Source organism: Chelon labrosus (assembly GCF_963514085.1).
Source record: "Chelon labrosus genome assembly, chromosome: 6".
Classification (NCBI taxonomy): domain Eukaryota; kingdom Metazoa; phylum Chordata; class Actinopteri; order Mugiliformes; family Mugilidae; genus Chelon; species Chelon labrosus.
Window position 1 is genome coordinate 6,642,434 of NC_140342.1, and position 16,251 is coordinate 6,658,684.

At 40.2% G+C, this 16,251-nt stretch overlaps 1 protein-coding gene across 2 annotated transcripts; it reads left to right on the forward strand.

Moving 5' to 3' along the window:
* Positions 1 to 1,115: 1,115 nt before the first annotated feature.
* LOC311489771 (CTD small phosphatase-like protein) lies at positions 1,116 to 15,612 on the forward strand. 2 transcript variants are annotated; one of them, XM_084547032.1, is made up of 8 exons: positions 1,116 to 2,026; positions 7,579 to 7,736; positions 7,956 to 7,988; positions 9,086 to 9,187; positions 10,050 to 10,106; positions 10,527 to 10,619; positions 11,142 to 11,327; positions 12,269 to 15,612. In XM_084547032.1, exons 1-8 carry the CDS (start codon positions 1,951 to 1,953, stop codon positions 12,392 to 12,394), a joined length of 831 nt encoding a protein of 276 aa, XP_084403158.1. In that variant the 5' UTR covers positions 1,116 to 1,950; the 3' UTR covers positions 12,395 to 15,612. The 2 variants fall into 2 exon arrangements, with proteins under 2 accessions (XP_084403158.1, XP_084403159.1); XM_084547033.1 differs by lacking the exon at positions 7,956 to 7,988.
* The last annotated feature ends 639 nt before the right edge of the window (positions 15,613 to 16,251 follow it).

A 16,251-nucleotide genomic window follows, 5' to 3' on the forward strand; every position in this document is an offset into this window, starting at 1 on the left:
TCTCTAATTCATTCGTCTTGAGGGGGCTTGCCGCTCCCGCTGCCTGCGATCTCCAGCCTCGGCCAGTTAGGATGTTGCGGACTCAACGAAGAAGGAGGAGGAGGAGAAGGAGGAGGGGGATATATTTATCCCTCACTACAGCACCGCAGTGAGGGGTGGTCCACACCGAGCCCATCAGATCCTACTGGAGCGCAAAAACCCTCTGGTACAATGGTTCAAGATGAGGAGGGATCAGTATCATCTTTAGTGTACCAAACATCTAAATGATAACGGATTAGACATTAGAGATGAGCTAACATTGCAGTATATAAACTAAATGAAATAAACCTTTCGTTTTGTGCTTACCAACCAGCTACAGACGCAACCATGTTTGTGATTTTTGGCTTTAGCGTAGACACTTGCCAATTCATTGGGTACACTAGTGGAAAAGAATGCATTCTAATCAGCCCTGCATTAGATCTTAGTTCCATGGAGGTTAATCATCTTGGACGCTGTGGTTTGTAGTACTATTTAACTGTATTGTGTTGTAGCCTACCATCACATGTGCCTATTATTTTGACAACCCCAGGCTAAACGACGTAAATGTTTAATTCAACGCAGATTAACGGCACCGGGAACTACATCCTCCAAAATCAAGAAGAGGGATTTAGTGCAGGACTGTTATGTTAAAATGCATTTGTTTTCATACCGCATGAACTGACCAGTGAGTGTAGGTATCATCTTTGCATCACTAATTATAAAGTCACTAAAATATCAGAGGAAGATGGAGAATTTTCAGTTTCAAGTCAGTGTTTCCCAACATAATCCATCAATCCACACCACCTCATCAAACTTTCTATGTTAAGACACACAATAAAAGGTGTCACTTGGCTTGAAACCACCCACTCCGAACCCCTCGCTGATGTGACTGGAATGCAAATGCAGAGTGTGCGCCATAATCAAGGACACAGTGGAGCACTTCCTTAGTGTGAACACAAGGTGGCGCTCCTGGATTTCTTTATTTTTTCTTCTTCAACTCATGGGAAAGCGCGCATACACGCACATCAATTGTTTTGGATTAATATCAACTGTTTGCTTAGTCCGTTTAATTGGTTGATGTTTGGCAGGGAGTGTGTTAAATGTAGAATCATTTTTACACCATGTACATTTACTTTGCACTAAGGACATAATTTTTGGATGTGTTTTGAATGCTAATAATAGCTAAATATGTGTTGCGTGTGACCAACAGTAATTACAGAGCAAAGGGATCTTGAGAAAGCCGCGTCCAGCCAGCTGCATGGGTTGAGCAATGTAGTGCGGCGACTTTCTGCTGCCTGCCTCAGAGAATCCATCACAGAAACAAACCGCCCCCTCCCACTCCGAGTGCCCCCGCTTCAGATGCAACTCAAAATACATAAAGCCTCCATGTTGCACAGGGACTCTAGGGCCAGCAGATATGAGCCGTTTGCCTAAAAGTGTCGCCTAACTTTGATGTTAAACAACGTGCGTGCGGTGGCTTCTTGTTTTTGGACAAGGGGAACCTTCCGACGGGCTTCCTAGTGTTTTCAGCGTTGTTCCAGACACGGCCTCACATTTTTTGGATGATCGGAGCTGCTAACTGCTAACTCAAGCTACTTGCTAACTTCACTTAGTTAGCGGTTCAACGTCGGTTGTATTTTTAATTTTTTTTTGCCGCACACGAATACTGCTGGTGTTGCCCACAAATATACGTGTTTGTAGCGATGATATTTTGCGTAAAGCCATAAATGACAGCCATTCACTGGCTTTCATTCACCACCGTGCTAGCTGGCTGGCTAACACCGCTGCCACAGCGCTTCGCCTCGGACGGTTTCCTGGCTTTGTGGGCTAGCGGGTCGCCCTCGTCTTAAACAGCTAGCTGACAGCAGCTAGCAAGCGCGCTAGTACAAATAACATTGTGGGGAAACAAAGCAGGAATAACCACTCGTCTAAATGGACCACATGTCCATTATAACCCAAGTTTCCAACCCCAAGGAGGAGGAAATAATATCCTTCAACCAGGAGAAAGGTAAGGATAAGACAATTAACGTTTAACAACTAAAGCTAGCTGGCTAACTACTTTTCTCTATTGACGTTAGCTTTTATTCGCGCTTGCTAGCTGATGTAGCGGTAGTTGAAGACACTGGTTGCCTGTGTGCAACTGTTCTATCTAAACACGGAAACACAACCGGGGGTGGTTTAAAACTTTTTAGCACGCAACGGGTTTATCAGACAGAACTTATCCTGGGTAATTAATCGGAGTAGCTTGCTATTTGTTCACTAACACTGACAGAACAACCATCAACGCATTTGTCAAACATTAGCTAGTTGTCCACACTATATTAAGGCCAATGATGCCAAGTCTTTGCTTCTTAATAATTGCATTGTGCACTTCTTTTGTAATAAAGCTATATAACCGGTTCAAATGATCTGAAAACGGATTCATTATGTGGACCTCAAAACGCTGAAAGTTTATGATGGTTTGTGAGGGGTAGCAAGAAGGTGCTCCTGGACGAAGCAAGTTCACAGAGGAGTACTATCCATTGTTAGTAAAGCTGGACATGTCAGACATGCGGGTAATATATATCACACTGTGAGATGCACACTTTCCCATTGCTCAGTTTGTCTTTTGTGTTGTAGTCAAAGGTGAAGCTGTATTATCCCCAGTTATTCATTTTTTCCCCCAGTGAAATTCAACACTAGTAACTTGGTGTTTTTTCTATTTTTATCCTTACTAAAAAACAATTCTCAAACTGCCATAATTTTGTTTTTCTTTGCCTTAATTTTTTTACAAAATCTCTTCAGTGGAGCTCACACCTTTTCTTTGAGAACATAGCTGCTAATATTCATTCATTCTCATTCCTGGAGCACTTTCCGGTTCATCCAGGTCCATAGGGTTTGCATCAGTATGAAATCTCAAACCTCACATGTCAGTTCACCAGTAATGCGAGAACTTAGGTCTTTCAACCTCAACAATATGTTTTCCTCTGAGGGTACAAAGGTATCCCTCAGTATGTGTGGCTATGTGGCTTGAGCATGTGTGAGCGTCATGGGAGATTACCATTGCAGGTATGCAGGAGTTAAGTGAGATTATTACTGTTGGCGTGATGGGTGCTGTTTCTACAAAAAATGTCCATCAGTATGAACTATTGAGTGTGTATTGAAGCAGTTGTGGTGTTGTCCTGAGCTGAGGACCTTTTGTGTAGCAGTTTGGAGTTGATTAGGGATGCACTTTAGGTTTGCAACTTAAATCTGGTTGTATTAGGATCTCAAATTATTTACCAACTGAGCGGTTTGATTTGCAGGAAGGGCATGCACACATGGGACTTCACTGCTGTGCATTGGTCTTCTACATCAAAGTAACATCTAATGTGTAAGAGGGCTTGTTAGGCAGAGCACAGCTAGGGCTTATTGGCTGAAGTGAAGCTGTGATGTTGCCGTGTGTTTCCTACACTCGTATCAAATCAAGTTGGATTGTCATTTTGACATGCATACATCTTTAATGCAGGCAGAATAAAATGGCGTTTGTCTTGGAAATTTGTGTAGACTTAGTTAAATAAGCTAAATAAGTCAAAGCTTCCAGTTTCTCTTAGGAGTGAGTCATACATAATCCATTGCTTGGGGCCAAGTCAAATATTACCATCATTATAGGAACTGAAATGTCCTTACATTGGTGTCCTTACTCCTATTTGTCCTTGATACTTTGAGAACAGTAATGTTTGAGTGTGACTGGTATAGTTATATGTTATGAACATGAACATGAATTTTAAAAGATCCTGAAAGTTTTTTAAATTATATGAATTAAACGTATATTTCTACAAACTGTTGTAATCAGAGTATAGAAAACGCTGTAATACACAGTCAGGCGGTGATTTGACCATCTCTTATCTATTCCTAATTGCCAGCTGTCCTAGAGGAATTTAATAGGTAGTCTTCCATTGCTTGAACAGGCTCCAAAGTGTCTGGACAAAAATTGACCACCTTTGCTCTTGTTCAATGTTCCTCTACTGGCTGTCTTACGACATGTGCCTGCCTTTCGCACTGGTTTGGCTGCCAAGCAGCAGCTTATATATAGACCTGCTGCCCTGTTGGCCAGGGCACCACTGACCTCCAGGCCAAGTATAACTATTTGCAAAGATGACAGTGATAATTTCCCTCATTCTCACAGGCGTTTTAGGCTTTAGTTTAACAAAACAACACACAATTTCTAAAACAAGGTACATTGTGCACTGATGGTAGTTGGTCTTTTATTGTTGTTAATTGAAGGGGTTAAACTAAAATCAGAGCTGTGCTATGATTGTAGCACTGGGGAACTGGGGATTAATAAATGCATCTGGTATGGATGGTCTTATGGTCTTATATGTCTTTCAGTCGTAAAGATTGATTCATGTGTGGTGATATTTAAGTTGCACTGCAGGTGTTTTGTCAAATTTATATCTCATAATTGCCGTATGAAAATTTCTTCATGTTTGGCACAAACATTTATTGGCAAATTACATAAAAATGTATAATTAGATACATTATCTTCATTTATGTCTTTAAAGTTAGAGTAAAGGTTGGCTTTAACATAATATCTACAGTGAACATAATTTTATTTGATTCCTTCAAAGTGTTAATTACATGTATTGTGTGACTCTGTAAAGACATGCATGTAAATTACAACATGACTAGTGGGTGAAGACATACGACCACAACGTGGTAGTTGAAATTCTAACTTTAGTTTTTGAAGCAGTAGTCCATTCATGGTTAAGTGGTCTGTTAGCTGTGTTGTACACTAACTGCATTCATGCTAACTATGCCAACGTTGTTTTTTGAGGTCATAAAAGCAGTTGCTTGTTTTGCTGCCTCTAGTTACAACAGTTTCACAGTCTGTAGATTGTGTTCTTCTAGATATTTATGTTTTTTTAAAACCAAACTTTGTGCTATGAGACAAAACTGGACGATGAATGTAACCCTCCCCTTTAGAACAATTTGGGTATTAAGCCATCCTTTTAATTTCTTCACACAGCTATACTTAGTTAGCCAAACTAAATTCTTATCAGAATAAGTCTGCTAACATGCTGTTTGGATTTCGACATGTTTCAACTAATGAAGAGAAAAAAAATCCATATTCACGCAATTGAATAGTCCTACAACCAATCAGAGCCATTTTGCTGTAAGCAGTGCTTAGATGACGTGGATGACTACGCTGCTGTTACTCTTATGTCCATCACCAGATAAAGCCCACCCAAATGCTGTGATCGGCCCAGCAGATGTTTGCTGGAGCATAGTTAGTTCCCAACGGCGCAACCCCAGACAAATATTCTGCTGCAAAAATTTGGCAGGCAGGGAAAGTCAGACTGGCTTTCTGGCCAATTCCTAGTATAATAGAGATACAGTATGTGTTTTCAATGGGAAACTTAACTTCTTATTTTGCAGATTGCCTTGTATACGTGTTTCTGTAGATTATAGTAAGTGTGCACTGATTGACTGAAGGAGCTTCTGCATCACCAAATAAAAAAGCTTTGGTATTGCCACAAACTGTTCACAGTAGCAGTGTGGGAGTGATTTAGCTCCTCCCTGTGCTAGACAAAACACATATTCATCAGCTATAGAGACAGGTGACTCGTCCTCTGGACACATTTTCATGGTCAGACCTTTGCTGAAGCTGTTGTCATGCCTACCATTTAATGATTTATAGGGTGTTTGGGAACAGTACCCTACTTTTGGATGTACTGGAAGGCATTCGTCCAAGTAGAACAACACAAGGAATGTTTTTGCAGTGGTTATTATTTGTTTCAGTTATGAAACCTTAATGTTTTGTTGGGTGGGTGTTGGAGTCCTGCTCTGTGCATGATTCAGTATTCCTGTGAATATTCTGATGGTCTCGTGATGCTGTGCAGGAATCATTACGGTTACCGGTTCTACTGATGAGTCACTGGATGCTGACAGCTGCCTCACAGTACCAGTATTACAAAACAGAATTAATACAGAGCTGAAATGAAAAGACAAAGTCCAGTGTAATAAGAAAAGAAGAAGTTGTGTGGTGCGGATTGGGTTATTTTTAGATTTAAACAAAGCAGAGCCAATATGCAGCGTTGCCCTCTAACTAAGCCAGGGCAACTTGGAGAACAATTTGGTTAATGTGTCTTTGGGGTTATTTCCGAATTCCTGTAAGAAGGCATTTTATAATTTAATGCTTGTGTAGCAAATCTCTAAATCAGTTTATTGCTTTGGTATTTGGTGGTTGCTGCAGGGTTATGTAAAAGTTTGGTATTTTCCAGTGAATTGAGTCAGATGGTGGCCCTTTATACTCTGGAAACAGTAGGCAGTATCGGGAATTTCTTTTGCTTCAGTTTCGACTTTCTTAGAACATTCACTGAATGTTTTAATGTTGCTTCCTCCTTGTTGGATGCATAATTCACTTGTCCCGAAGTGAAGGAGCTTACTACTGATAAGATATAGCCTAAATACCCAGCCCACTCTCAAATGACTAATTAACTTTCTTGAAGTCATAGAGGGAAATGGCAGATTTGGGAGTGCTGTGTTTCATATAGCTGCGACATGATGTTACTCTGTCAGACTCTGAAAACTTCCCGCATGCTTGAGTATTTTAACTATGAAATATATAAAACTGAATTAATATTTGTTCACACTAATTGTGTGGAAATTCCACTTGTCTCAAGATGCTATGATACATGTTGATTTAAAAAAAAAAAAAAACTCTTGACAAAGCTAGAATGGTGTGAAATAGTTTAGTTAGAAGTTTGTCTAGTTTTGACTATTTGTGCACAGGTTTATTTTCTTCAGCCGGTGACAAATGTCCAGTGGATTTGTGTAAGGTCAGGACTACAAAGTGGCACAATATAAAGATGCCAAAAGACATGACATAATGCTATCTGCTCTTCACTGGTATTCAGTTGCAGAAGCATTCTGGTGGGGTGAGCAGGGGGACTAATGGGTGGAGAGGAATGCAGCCTTGTATAGGCTCCGTGGGGGTCTGAGGCCCTCCCAGCTCCTCCTTCTACCCCTCTCTTGTGCGTGTCCAGGCTGCCTCAGTCACTCACCTGCCAGCTGAAACGTGGGAGGGAAACGTAAGAAAACTTTCAAAATGGAGACTCCGAGACCAATCCGGTGACGGGAGCCACCACAGTGAAAAAAAGGAGTGGGAGGAGTGTGCAGCTTCCAACTTGTCACTATTAATAAAAGCTCAGTGTCTGATTTAGGCCCTGCTTCCTAGTCCTGGAATGAGAGGCGATTTGCAATCGGAGCAGAGCCTGCTCTGAACTGTCACTGTGTGTGACTGATGTAGTCACCCGGCCTGCTGAGTTATTTTCTGATCAGTGAGTCTGCCATGGCTAGTCAACAAAAACCACCACTAATGCCATTTAATCACACTGTCAAGGTCTCGCGTATTGTTGTCATTCAGTGTAGCTCACACTACTGTGGTCATGTATCAGTTTGTTGCCAATTATTCAGACAGCATACACACACTGACAATGCTTCTCAGCTGCTGCCTGCTACATTTTATGACAAAACATTAATTTGCATATCCGCCAGTTCACTCTTTGTTCTTTCCTCCCCTTCCTGTGATTTTGACAGCATCCCAGTCAAACAGCAGCCTAAAGAAGCAGAGGAGCCGAAGCATCTTCAGCACATTCTTGTGCTGCTTCCGCAACTACAATGTGGACCCGCCAGCCACCAATACCAACACCAGCTCCCTCCCTCCACCTGTTGAGGAGAACGGATCACCTCCCAAGGTGAACTCCTACTCCGCTAAACTGAATGATCTATTCCTCCACAACTATTAGTCTGCAGATGTTTTTCATTAGCTGTAACCTGTCTGTTTGTGTGAATAGTGTTTTTCTTTGTTTTTGTTTGATCCCTGTGGAACCTTTGTTTTTTCTTCTTTTTTTGTTGTTGTTCTTCCCATCCCTCACCCTGTTTTTGTATGTTTGTCAATCTCTCTTGTGTTGTAGTGTGACCAGGTCGAGGTCATCCCTGTCCCTAGTGTATGTATTGCCTTTTTTTCTTTTCCTTTGCATGCAGGATGAGTGGGCTGGTTCTGGCACATCCTGTCTGTGTGGGTTCCAGTGCTCCTCAGAGAGCCCTAGCACTGCTACTGTACTGCGGTTCATTTTCAGCTGATCGTAGCACTGCCTGTGTGGAAGGTGTATGTGCACCTGTGGGCTTAAATGATGTCTCAGTGCTTGAGCTGCATGCATGACACTTTGTGGTTTGTATGCTTTCAAAAGTACTCGCACTAACAGTCTAACATTTTAAGTGTAAAACATACGTCTCTACCTTCTATCAAATATTAAATCCATTTATTGTGCTATTTATCTCTGGAATAATATTGAGAGTGAGAATTAACCATGATCTAGCTTCTTGTTTTTAAGTCCTTAACTAAAGGCTGAAGTTACCTTAAGGTCGGCCTTATCTCTGATCTGGTTTTCTTTAGTCTGACCAACAAGTCATTCAGATTGCTAATCATTGATTGTATGTATTTCGGTTCTTCAAATCCATCCAGTAATAAAGCACTGTTCTTGCACTGAGGCATAATTACCACTTTACCTCATCCTATCATGTTCATACGTATATTACAGGTTTAATGGCGTATTCAGACTTGCCAGGTCTAAGTTTGGTGATCTCAGTGCAACTAAGACTCCTCTTCAGTAGCGCTTGCCTTTGCATGACCTTTGTTTGCAAGAATGTGTATAGTTTAATTTAATCTCCACAGAGCTGTCAAACATCAAAAGGGGACTGAAGATAGTATTATGGTTCTCTGAGTCTTTGGCTGTGGCAGAGTCCTCTGATGAGGAACTGCAGAGGGTGTCATTTTGAAGCTATGGGCCCATTAAATGCACCACACATGACATGGCTTGATGTCAATCTCATTGTTCTCATAACAAGGCTTCTTCCTAACATGGATTAGACTTTTCTTTTTTTTTTTTATTCTCATTTTTTTTTGCTCAGCTTTATACTGTACTTTATTCTAAGTATATATCCTCTATCTCCCTGTCTCTGTTAGTCTCTGCTTGTCCTTCTGTCTCATATACTGTTCCTCTCTCTCAGTATATCTGACATTATTTGCCTTGTCCTCCTACAGCCACCAGCCAAATACCTCCTACCAGAGATGAAGATTTCTGACTATGGTAAAAAATGTGTGGTGATTGACTTGGATGAGACACTCGTCCACAGCTCATTTAAGGTAAGAAGATGCTTAGACTTACATTGAGGTTTATTATTGATATCCTGTAAAGCTGTGTTGTACTTTGTTATTGACTGTGAGCTGGTCCAGTATCTTTCAGTGTCATCATGAACTGCATTTACAGTTTTAATTTCTTTGCATTAAAAACATTTATTGTGTAATTATTTTCACAGCTCAGGGCAACTAAAAACAATAATGAAATTTCCTAAACCTTTGTAAAAGCCTAGCTTATGTATGCCTTGCATATTGTAGAATTATATTTATTTTTGCATCTAGCCAGTAATACTGTATGCAGGAGACAAAGCCGTGTTGAATCTATTAGATCACTGTGTAAACAAAGCAACGAGAGGAGCAGGTGGCAGAGGATATGCTGTTATAAGAACTAGGGCAATATTACAGCACTGATTGTGCCTTTATAGTAAGTGCAGGATTGTAACTGTAAAGATGAAAGGCCAGGCACATGTTTACAATCAGCTGCTATCAGTCATTATCTTATTTAAATTTCTCAAGCATTATCGTAAAAGCTTTTCAGAAGTGTACAATTATAATGGTTAAAATCAAGCGAACTCAATGCTGCTCCTGTTTATCTTTGTCTCTTTTTTTTTTTTACCTCACCTCCTCCTCCTGTTATCCAGGTCTGTCTGAGGACAACCACTTCATTGTCTGATGTGTTACTACAGAGGTTAAAGATGGAAATTGGATTATTTTGGCAAAAATAGACACTCATTATTTTCTTCTTCCTGTAAAAGAGCTGACAATCTGAATGGACTTTAGGTTTTGCTAGCATGACCTCTGCTGGTCAGTTTAGTTATTGCACCAAGAGTTTTAATGAACAATAACTTGATGTTTTTTGTTTTTACAGCCCATCAGCAATGCTGATTTCATTGTGCCAGTGGAGATCGATGGTACCGTTCATCAGGTATTGTACAAAACCAATAAAAAGATGTTTTTTGTTTTTTTTTGGTCAAGCACACTAATTATGTTTTGGGTACCTTTGTGAAGACCCTGAGGAGAATGGCTGTTATCCAGTTCAAGTAATCCAGGATAGGCTGTGTGTATCCTGGTTGGCCTATTCATGATTACTTGCACTGGGTGGCAGCCACTGGGCGAAGAGCAGGGGCATCTGAACTTTGAGTGGGATGGTGTCAGCAATCTGGGAATTTTTCATAATGCAAGAAATGAGTAGCAGACATTCTCATATAGCAATCCTCAAAAGTGTTGTGGAGGTTAAGGTAAAATGTCCAACTCAAAAATGAATTTGTAGTGTTTCTCTAATCCTCTTGTCACACCACGTGTGTTTTTTTTAAACCTGTTCTAAAATTTGTGGTCTGTCTTGCAGGTGTATGTACTGAAAAGACCACATGTGGATGAGTTTCTTCAGAAGATGGGGGAGCTATTTGAATGTGTGCTCTTTACAGCTAGTCTTGCCAAGGTTTGTTAAGATGTGGACATGCTTTCTGTTACCAGCTGTTAGCACCTGTGGTATTATGAAATTGGTTAAAGTTCTTATTCTTATTTAATCATCTGCTTATGCTCTCTAAATTTTCACACTTTCACCTTTGCTTCACTCTCCATCTATCTCTTTTATACGCATGGGTAAGTTTAATAAATGAGCCATAGAAATAATCCTGTTGAATATATTCTTCATGCTAAGCTAGAGGCTAGCACTCTGTGGTGTTTGTAGTGTCGTAGAGTAGGATTTCCTGAGGCATCTTCCTTGTTAAGTAAACATATTTGTGAGGGACAACATGCTTTGCTTCCTGTTGGAATAATAGTGTAGCATTTAGTTTTTGCTGCTTGTTCTGTTTAAGTCACATATGATCAGACCGATGTGCTTCACTGTATATCTTAACATGCCAAACTCGTATTGCATCACTAGATGCAGAGAAATACAAGACTGTCTTAATATTTATTTTCTTAGCAATCAAACATTTCCTGTGTTTGTCTTGCACAGTATGCAGACCCTGTGGCAGACCTGCTGGACCAGTGGGGTGTGTTTCGAGCACGACTCTTCAGAGAATCCTGCGTTTTTCATAGAGGAAACTACGTTAAAGACCTCAGCCGGCTGGGGCGAGAGCTCAGCAACGTCATCATTGTTGACAATTCACCCGCCTCTTACATTTTCCATCCCGAAAATGCTGTAAGTTCTTAACCCGTTAACATGTTTGTCATAGTCGGGATTTGTTTGATTTTGAGTCATAGCCTCCCATTGCTTTCTTCTTCATGTTGTTCATTTTGTCAAATAGTGTACTTTTCCAAACACGACATCTTGAACTGAGAGAAAATATTTTCAAAAATTGCTCCTTTTTTAGTATAGCAGCATTTTGTTTTTGTTTATACACCAGTCAGTCATAACATTATGACCACCTTCCTAATATTGTATGGGTCTCTCTTGTGCCTCCAAAACAGTTGTGACTCATCAGAGAGTGGACATGGGTCTTCTGAGGGTGTCCTGTGGTGTCTGGCAACAGAATGTTGTTGCCTTATTGTCACAAGATGATCAATGTTATTCACTTCTTCTGTCAGTGGTCATAATGTTGTGGCTGATTGGTGAAAGTATAGCTACATGTCCTTTGCTGTACCTTAACTTTAATTTTTCTACCACCAGAATGTAAATTAGATTTTTTGAGTTTGAGTTTTATGTACAATATACAGTATGTGCTTTAATGTATTTTTCTAAACTGAAGCAAACTAAATAAAAAGTAGAATATTGTTATCTTCATACATGTGAACGACAATTGGGAAAAATATAATAATGTTATTTTAATACCAACGTCCATTGCAATTTGTAATATCTATCCCTAGAATGGATACTGTTATGCATTGTTTGCAAGAGACACTTAACAAAATGATTTATATATAATAATGTGCAGATGCCTTAATTATTGATAATAATTACTGTTACCCAAATTTGTGCAAGATGAGGCACTGACTCTTCACCTACATTGGTGGAAACTGGTTTGAGAAATCCAGTTCTTCTTTGTCTGCTGTCATGTTTGAGCGTGATAGAAAGCTTGGTGAAAACATCTTACTGGTCTGTAAACTGAAGGATAACTGTTGGCGGTGTCCCCGTTTCTCCAGGTCCCAGTTCAGTCCTGGTTTGACGACATGAATGATACAGAACTCCTGGACCTGCTGCCTTTCTTTGAGGGACTCAGCAAAGAAGAAGAGGTTTACGGAGTACTGCAGAATCTGAGAAGCAGGTAGCAGGACACAGCACCACAGCACCGCCTGTGCTCTCCATCGATCGCTGTCCCTTTTTACAACCACATCTCAGACTCAGGCAGATCCTCCCACACGCGTCCCTCTTGTGTCTGCCCCAAGGGGTCGCCTTGGAGTCTCACTGTGGAAACCTTCAAGTAACCCTATCTCTGCTCTCATCTCCTGGTGACTGGCTGCCTTCTGAGTGCCATCAGAAAAACAAAAACATTTAATATCCCAGGAGCACTGTGTCTCACAAAAACCACACCAGAAAGCGTACAGAGCACCCTTAGTTGATAATATTGGGGACAAAATACTAAGAGGAATGAACTCTGGTCTTTATTTTCAAATGGGCAAAGATTTACTACACGGTGAAGTGCTTATTTTACCACACAAAAAATCTCTCTGTCTGAGACTTGTGTGTGTGTGCGCGCGCGCGTGTGGTACCACACAAAAGTCTGAAAAGAGTTTGTCCTCATATTGTTGCTATGCAGGCAGTTTCTGGTGGTAGAAAGGACTGTGATTCTCTTTTCTTACTGAATGAAGTGCCTTGTGTGAATGCTGTTTATATGGGGAAATATTTTGTACACAGCATATTTCCAGAGTACTTCTGTCTTTTCACACACAATATGCTTTAAAGTGGACACAGACAAATCCTTATATAAATGTTGTACTTCACTTTTTCAATCATCAAACGCTGGGCAATTGTCTCATAGTATTCTTATTTTTCCCGTTTTGCTCGTGCCATTATATAGATGTGACTTTGTTTTTTTTTTTTTTCTGCTTTCATTATATTTAGAAATAGTTGATTTGTTTTAGGCAAAGGAGTATGTTTGCAGATGTGAACTTCACGGCACACCTGCAAGTACAGTATTTTTTTGTGTTTGATAAATGGTTCTGAAAGCTTAGATAAAATTGTGCCATTTATTTTATTTTATTTTTTGTCTCATTACATTACTCTCCTTATTTTGTTTTATTATTTGCCAAATAAGGAAATTATTTTTTTTTTTTTGTTTTAAACAGGCTTCATATCTTTACCAGGGGTTGAGCTCAAGCTGTTAAACCATTAGTAGTAAGTATAGCATTATAGATTTTATTCTTTTGACAAATAGATGTCAAACTCATTTGTATGTTTTTAATGTTACAAGATCCTTGTCTGTCATGTTATGCTCATGAAATGGCTAATTTTTAGCCCATGTTTTCCTTCTTTTCTTTTTGGCACACAAGTGGTGCAGCTTCACCCGTAAGGGATGATCTTTCTCTGACAATTTACACATTTGCAAAGGTGTCCTTTTTATTTCAAATGGTCTGGGAACTTAGGGTCGAATGCCTTGTTTTTACATTTTCATGACATTTCGTGTCTTTAGGCGATAGTGTTGAGTGTTGGAGTCTCGACCGTGTTAAGTCACACCGTTCTCCACTTGATTTACATACGGTGATGGTCTGGCCATGTCCAGGTCTATAAAAACAAATGGAGACCGCATGTGGTGTTTATCTTCCCAGGCGTTTTTCTTTTCTTTTTTACTGCTCTTCACCTCAGTGCCTACGTTTGAGAAGAGCCCAGCAAAGTGAATGCTGCAACATTAGCTACCGTGGCAATAACCTTTTCCGGTGGTTGTTTCCATCCCATCCATTTGGTTTGGGTGTCTAGAGCACTTGAAAAAGATAGCCAGTAGAGGATTGTTAACAGAAAGGCTGGTCAGTGGTCGTGAATGAAAATATTTTTCCACATTATTTGATCCAGTTTTAGAATCAGTTACTTTATTCGAGTTAGAGCGAGCTTTTTCAAACTCAAAATACTGAAACAACTTGAATGTTGCTTGGTCTGCTTCAGTCGTGGCAGCCAGACAACATTACATTGCCATAGTTAAAGGCTTTTGTTGTGGAGGAAAGTAAAGGACGCCTTCCAAGCCTACAGATGGGTGCTCAGTCCTGGCCCATCCGGACAGCCCTCCAAATGTTAGGGTCCAGCTCTAAATGAAACACTACGGGGGCTCTGCAAAAGGACTGTGAAGAACCTCATGATGGCATCGATGCCTTACTGCCCGTGGAGGCCCAAAGCAATGTTTCTTCATGAATTCCAAGGTTACACCTACACGTTTTAGCATTGTCTCTTTAGTGTTTTCTTATGGAGTGTGAAACCAGCTCGGTCATATATGTAGACCATGTGTGGCTGAGGCAGGTTAACGTTGTGTAACAATCCAACGAAGCATGGATAATGCTCTGTGGTGCCATCTAGGGATTGTAGGCCCCAACAAACCGTATTTGCTTTACTGCTCGGTTTATCAGTCGTGGTGTTATATTTAAAAGACCTACACTACTTCAGAATTTCCAACATGTTTTCTTTCCAGTTGAAAGGCTGCTGCTCCTTCAGGTGTATTTACGTCCATCTCTCATTCTTTTGCATTTGTGTTGGTTGTGAGCGTTCAGCTCACGATGGTGGTTTCAGTGCAATGTCCTTTCTTTAAGAAGCGTTTGGTCGACTCTTCTCAACCTCTCAATGATTACCTTTCTCTGAAAATGTTGTTTGTACCATTGTGATATTTTTCTACCTACATTTTGTCAGTATTTGCTTTGGAAAGTGGCATATTATTCATTGTATCCAGCTGTTCTTCCCTTTTCTCTCAGATCTGTAATGTCCCTCTCTCTTGTCTTTTGGTAAGAAATCTCAGTCAGGTGTTGTCTTTTCTTGTCAGGGGACGAGTGTGTGTGTATGCGCACAGGCATCTTGTTTGTGCTTCCTTAGTTTTTCTTTGTCTATCACCTCACTCATCACATATTGGTCATTTTGTATGGAGTTCACACCAAAGTTCTAAAACACTTGAGTTTCAGTCACTGTGCTTTTTTTTTGGTCAGGTTCTTCACATTTTTTTTTTATTAAATCACCTGTTGGTTCTTGTTGGCTTACTCTGAGTGTTGGCAGTGTGTTATCATCCTGAGCATCGTTTTCTTTTTTCCTTTAATAAAAGGCTTTTCATTGGAACAGTTTTGTCATGTCTATTTTGTTTTCCAAACATCTGACGTGGTACATAAATTAAGACCAAAGATGATCACTTAAAACTGGAGTGACTGAGGTTTCCACCCTCTCATTGTGCCTGATTGAGTCCAAAGGTCACGAGAGACAGTGTTACAGTGTTCTATTTGGAGTATTTCACAGTCAACTTTATTTATTTTGGCATTAATTTCCTTCTGGACATGTCACAATAAAGCACATTTTTATGGAGGATTGTTGCTTGTCTTCTGTCTGCAGACTGACTGCAATTCAGTCTTTGTTTATCCTCAATGTGCAGGCAGTGGTGAGTTTGCGTTAACAAGCCAGAAGTAGCTGTAAGTACGGAAAATAAAGTTGGTCTCTGTGGTATTCCATGCTCCATGTTAACAGTGAAAACTGCTGTCTGCAGCCACGAACACCACAAGAGCATCACAGAACAGAATGTGAAAGCAAAACAATGAACTGAAAAAGAGAAACAGCTAAATAGAACTGTAGAATGGATGATGACAATTATCTGTGGGTAAGTCACCAGGAGCAGTCGCTTGTCATGTGATCAGTTATTTGTAAAAAAGATTTCTTTGTGTACTTGAAATTTTGGTTAAAGGCTTTTTTGCCATTCAACCATACACTAAGACTTGTGCACTTATGTGGCTCATGTCCCTGCCGTTCCTTTAACAGATGATCTGTGTACCGAGGGTGTGTCCACCCAAAGTTCACAACGCAAGTTTATTGTGTGGAAATGCTTCGCCCCAGCAGGTTTCCTCCTTGTGTTGTTTACATAAAATAAAACAGTTCATAAATGTATTTCAACTGGACGGCTATTTAGCGGCAGGCTTTGTTATTGCCATACAATTGGTGAACAGGTGGGTCG